A 6,000-nucleotide genomic window follows, 5' to 3' on the forward strand; every position below is an offset into this window, starting at 1 on the left:
ATGAGCACTGGGTGTGATATGTAACTGATGAATCACTGACCTTTACGTCTAAAATTCCTAATACACTGTTAATTAACTAAATGTAAATTAAAAGAAAAAGGTCACTAACTAAAGAAGCAGCTTTTCAGATGCTCAGGAAATAGAACAGCATCATCCTTGTATAGCTACTATATCCTTCACAGGACACAGTTTTTAAATTTATTTTAATAATCTATGCCGATAAAGATGGAGCAAGTTTTTGTTTTTCGAGGACACTGCAGGTGAAAGGTACAGCACTCACCACAGTGGCACCCACGTGCTGCACCGTCTCCTGCCCACGGGCTCGTCCTCTGGCTCTTGCTCTGGCTCGCCCAGTCATTTTTTTTCCTTGAGGGGAAATAACAGTAAAGACAATACTCAACATACACAATTACATTTTACTGTTTCTGCAATATTTCTTTGGAACAAATATTTAGGACTCCACAATAAGCTCCTGAATCATCACATATTTTTCTAGCCTCTCGTAACAGAGTTTAAGGCCATGGCCCTACCTTCAACAAACAGAAGTACTTATGTAGATTGGGCAGCACGCTGGGTAGCAGGGCTAAAGTGCAGAACTTGTTTTAATACAGCTTTTCCTTTTTCATTGAATTACTATTTTAACCACTTAGGAAAATCTGCAACATGGAGGTCAGTCACTAGCTCTTTCACATGTGGGAAAGTATGTAAATGGACCCAGGTGTCATGTTTGAGGTCAGGCCCTCACCGCACCCTCCTGGGTCCACCCACAGAGCCACATGTAGCTTAAATGTACCCAAACCACTATCTTTCTCAGTACATCATTTATGTCCCACAATTTCATTCTTGGTAAGTGGCAAGACCACTCACTGTGCCTCTAAGGAAAAAGGATGGAGTCCTTTATCTCTCAAAGCCTCCTCTGTTGCTTCTACTCCTTCTGACCCAACAGTGCTCTCCATCTCAACAACACCTATCAGGCATCAGAGATACCCTCCACCCCCACCCCAGAGCAGAAAGCCATATCAGATCATGCAGAGTGGAGGCCTCAGAGCTAGTCTGCCTGAACCTGACTCCTTCACAGAAGGGACAGAACCTCAGATCCATGTCTTCGTGTGTCAAACAAGAGTTTTATTAACCTGCCACATAGCTCCAGCGTGCGGTTCAATGAGGACACACAGGAAGGGCTTATAAAGCACTGGGCATACAGTGAACATTCCACACATCTTAGTCCCAGTGGGAAAGGCAGGTAAGATTTTAACTACAAATTGTCCCAAGTTTAATGAAGGAAACAAGCAGAATGTTCTTATAGAAAAGCAGGCAGGAGCTACTTTACATCCTGGTGCCTGCCTCCTGTGAGGTCACTACATAAGCAGATACAAGAGGATCAGGAAGTGGCAGGCATTTGGTAGCAGACTTCTAGAAAAGAGCTAAGTGTGGAGAGTGGCTCACCTGCAGAGCTGACAGATGCCCTGTGTGGCTTCAGCACAGTAAAAAGGGGGAATGGGTGCAGCCTGAGGGATGCTGGGTCAGGATGCGTGGGCCTTGTAGGCAACGGGGAGCTCAGATTCCACCTTCACTGCCACAAGACACCACTGAAGGTTCTAAATACAGAGGGGAAGCCTACAACATCATTTACATTGAAGATCATTCTGGTTTAAATCAGGTTTTCATCTTTTTCAGTTTCACAGCTTCTAAAATTCTCATGAGGGCCTTCCTAGAGAGGCAAATCTAATTATATTCTCCAATTGTGAAAGACCTGACTTCTTATTGTGTTCTGCAAATGTGTGAACTCACCAAATCCTAAGAACCTTCGCAATTTGACTCTCACTCAATAATTTCCAAAGTTGGTTATAGAATACGATGTGCTGGGTTGCCAACATGTTAGAACCATCTTACACTTTTGTGCATTTCTACTGTCTGTACTAGGATGACAGCCTGCACACGGGGCCTGCTGCCGTACACGCTCAGGTGTCCTAGGGATGGTGTGCACAATCAGCAGACTTCTCTTCCTCCACACATCACCGACAGAAGCTCCATGACTCACTGTGCACCGTGGAACAGCCTTTGCTAGTGTGCCCTCCCCTCCCCACCTGTGTTACCACACCTACCACACTGCACTGCACGGTGATTCCCTTTCTCCTCCCACACCCCTGCAGACTAGGCTGCTAGTTGTGGCTTGGTCCCAGCACCTAGCCTGGCAGTAATGCTAAGTTTGGGTTGGTTCCTCCTTTAAAGCAGACATAAGCTCAACTGTCTTGTCCGGTATTTTTACAGTGCAGTTCTCAAAATGCGATCTCAGCGACATCTGGAACATCTTGGAAATGCAAATTAGGCAGAAGGGGTCCATGCTCCCAGAGCTACCAAGTCTGGTGTGCCAGCAGGTGATTCTCACATCACTAGAGACACCCAGGTAACCACTCACAGGTGGGGCACACAGGCCCCGTTTGGAGGGCAGTCCCCCATAGCTGTGCTTCCCAGCTGTGTCCTTCCAACCACAGGACACCTCCGATGGGCAACAAACCACACGGTCCCCCTTAAGTGAGATGCGGACATGGTGCTTCTTACCATCATCCCAGCTAGAAATGGGGCCCGGGCAAACTGCTGTCCATCCAGGGGGCAATGCCACCCCGATCCCACCCCTGTGGGCTGCAGGACAGCAGGGCAAGAGGTGTCCCTACTCTCCTGACCCTGGGCAATGTGGGGGAATGCCCTCTGGCCCACACACGGCCCGAACTGGATAGTGCCTCCCCAAACCCTGAGCAGCACTGCCCAGAAAATGACACTGACCCTGAGCATGTACAGGAATGTGCCCTGATCCAGACAATGCCCAGATAATGCCCCCCCATGAGCATGCCCAGGAACGCCGACGGACCCAGATGGTGCCCAGACAATACCCGCAGCCTGAGCATGCTCGGGAACTCCCCGACCCAGATGATGCCCAGATAACGCCCCCCACCCTGAGCATGCCCAGGAAAGCCCCCTGACCCAGACGGTGCTCAGATAACAGCCCCCCACCCTGAGCATGCCCAGGAACGCCCCCGGACCCAGACGGTGGCCCGATGACCCCCCAACCCTGAGGGTGCACAGGAACATCCCCGACCCAGACAGTGCCTCAGTGACGCCCCCACCCTGAAGGTGCCCCAAAACGCCTTCCGACCCAGACGGTGCCCCGGTGACGCCTCCACCCTGAGGGAGCCCAGGGACGCCCCCGACCCAGACGGTGCAGAAGCCTGACCTCTGACCCCGGGCCTGCCCGAAGCCCCCGCAGCGCCGGGCGCCCTCCGCCCAGGCCCGCACCCCGCGGCCCGCACCCCTCCTCACCAGGCCGGCGCCACCGCCGCAGGTCCAGCGCCGCGACCCCGACCCCGGTCCCCTCAGCGCCGCGCCCCGCCCCGCCGCGCCGCCCCGCCAACCGCCACCCCGCGCCGGATCCCTCCGCGCCGGGACTTTGCGGCCGCCGCCCCGCCAGCTGCCTCCGCTCCTGGGGCCCGCGGAGCCGCGCTGCTCGCCGTCCGTCGCCGTCCGCCTGGGGCCGTCGCCGCGGGCAGGGCCGCGTACCTCTGCCGGGCGGAAGAACACCTCGGCGGGCGCGAAGGGCCTGCACGTGGCGCGGCCAACGGCGTCCTGACTGGGCGGCACGTGAGGGCGGTTGCGGGGCGGGCGGGGCGGGCGGGGCGGGCGGGGCCCGAGGAGCCGGCGGGCGTCCTGGGGGCGGTGCCGCGTCCCAGGGAAGGGCCGGCCCCGCAGGTCTCCTGGCTCGGGGAGAAGGGGCTGAGCGGCCTTGGGCGGCCACGAGACTGGGTCCGGCTGCGAAGCTGCCGCCTGTCGTCGGAAACCGCTGAGCTCATCCAACAGAGACGTGAGCCCGGACTCTTGCCCTCAGAAGCAGCGGCCCCGCAGAGCCGGGATGCGGGGGTGCGGGGGTGCGGGGCCGCGCGGCGTCAGCCTCCCTCCCCGCCGCCGGACGACGCGAGGCCCGCGCAGCTCCGCCCCCGGACCCCGGCTCTGCGGCTTGGGCGGGCGGGTGCTTGGCGCTTGGCGAAGCGCTGGTGGTGCCGACCCGGCTGCCCCAGGGCCCCGTGGCCGCAGGCCCGACGTAGACGCCTTCGACGGGAATTTGTACCCACGTCGGGCCAACCCGGGACGAAATATCGTAGACGCCGGAAAATAGGACAGCTGTTGGTTGGGACGGAAAATGGGTCGCTTTACATCGCTAGTTGAGTCCGGTAACAGTTCAATAGCTTCCTGGGGACTTGTCTTAAAAAACAATGATGTGTTTGAGCGAGTGAGTGGCGGGGGAGGGAGAAGCAGACCCCCACCGAGCGGAAAGCCCACGTGGGGCTGGGTCCTAGGAGCCCGGGATCACTTAACCCGCCGAGCCACCCAGGTGCCGCTGGAGGGACGGTCTTAAAGCTGCATCGATACAGCAAATCCTATGTTTTATTAATACTTCAGCGTGTATTCAGGGGGCTTGGGGGTGGAAGGGGCATGAGTTTTCCCAAACCACCTCCCCGAGTCTACAGTCGTCTCCTCCTCCACTCCAATGCGGGTGGAAAGGAATAGTGGACTTCAGTGTTTTCCCCACATGCTCGGTTGTAAGCACAAGGGGGAACTTCTGAAAAACACATTTCCAGGTAATCCTGATTCCACAGGTTTGTGATGGGAGCAAAGAATTTTTTAAGCAGAGTCACCAGGTGATTTTTATGCAGAGAGAATCTTGAGAAACTTAAGGCAAGATCTGTGATCCTGACATCATATTCATTCAAGAAAGGATTCACGTGAAAATGAGAGACACCCAAGTAGTTTGAAGTGGGGGGGGAGGGGGATGGCTTCACTTTTTTTTTAGTATAAAAAGCATCGTTTGGAATATAGCACGAAGCTTAACTTTTCTAGGAGGGATTTAAGAGGTTGGTGAGAAAGTTATTCTGCAGTCCTGCCAGCAGATGGAGCAATAAAACAAGAAATGAGTCTACAGCTTCAACTGGGTGCAAGGCAGGAAAGTAGCCAGAAGGGGCCTCACAGGGAAGAAGTCCTCTTTTCCCGTCTGTTTCTCTTCTCTATGTGCCTAAACTCCTTGGAACTGCTAAGGACACGGTGCTTGTATGAACTGTCACTGGAGCATCCGGGTGTCTGCTGTGTATGAGCTGGGTAGTTCCTAAAGACAGGAAGTTGTGATACAGCAAGATGTAGGCAAACCCCTCATTTTCTTATGGTGCAAACAGCACACCTCACAACGCTCACCTAAAATGTAAAAAAAAAAAAAAAAAAAAAAAAGGAAAAAATTAGAGAAATTGGGGAAGACATCATTTTTTTTTTTTTTTGATTTCTCTATTGACAGTGTGACCTTGTGGCACCAGTTACTGGATACAACTACGTGCCTAATGCTAAAAACTGAGGAATGAATGGACGTAGATTCTCCTTCCAGGAGCTTGGCCAAAAGTGAAGGGCAGGGAAAAAGGTGGGAATCTATCTCTGAGAGGAAGCAGAGCAGGGAGGTCACCTGTCAGGCACTGATACCTCAGTCTGAAACATTGAATGGGATTTGCAGGAAGCCCTGTGGTCCAAGCAGACAGAGGCGTTTAGGGAACTGCCAGCGATTTGGTACAGCAGGAGTGATAAAAACAAGCAGAACAGAGTCAGGTGATGACACCAGGGGAAGCAGGGGCAGACCAGGTTCTAGAAGTTGAATGACAATAAACACCAAATGTCCACGCTGTTGAGCACGCCCTGCTAGATCCCGTGAATAGGATGCAATCTCTGTCCTCTCGATGATGCAAAACCCTGGGGCCACCAAATGGAATATGCATCATAGCTAGGCAGGTCACAGAACAGGAGATGCAGGGACTGTGGCCACAGGCCTGTAGACACAATACCTGAATGGGTCAGAGACTTTCGGGTCCTAGCCAGACCTCACCAAGAGGGAAGGAGGACCCAGATTTGCTAGCTCTACTATTATCATTATTGTTTGTTTTGACCCCTTGAGGTGAAATTCATATAGCCCAC

At 53.7% G+C, this 6,000-nt stretch overlaps 1 protein-coding gene across 4 annotated transcripts in view; it reads right to left on the reverse strand.

The window, feature by feature from the left end:
- The window catches only part of PIWIL1 (piwi like RNA-mediated gene silencing 1), a 29,889-nt gene extending 26,460 nt beyond the window's left edge, over window positions 1-3,429 (reverse strand). For 2 of the 4 annotated variants that reach the window (XM_072802135.1, XM_072802132.1), the window contains exons 1-2: window positions 3,319-3,427; window positions 281-366 (exon numbers count right to left, since the gene is read on the reverse strand). In XM_072802135.1, the coding sequence (XP_072658236.1) occupies window positions 281-358 (78 nt within the window). In that variant the 5' untranslated portion in view covers window positions 359-366; window positions 3,319-3,427. Of the gene's footprint in view, window positions 1-280; window positions 367-1,446; window positions 1,586-3,318 lie in introns of those variants that run through there. The other 2 variants (XM_072802134.1, XM_072802133.1) reach the window with 2 other exon arrangements.
- Between the last annotated feature and the right edge of the window lie 2,571 nt (window positions 3,430-6,000).

This window comes from Canis lupus, chromosome 27 (assembly GCF_048164855.1).
Source record: "Canis lupus baileyi chromosome 27, mCanLup2.hap1, whole genome shotgun sequence".
NCBI classification, from domain to species: Eukaryota; Metazoa; Chordata; class Mammalia; order Carnivora; family Canidae; genus Canis; species Canis lupus.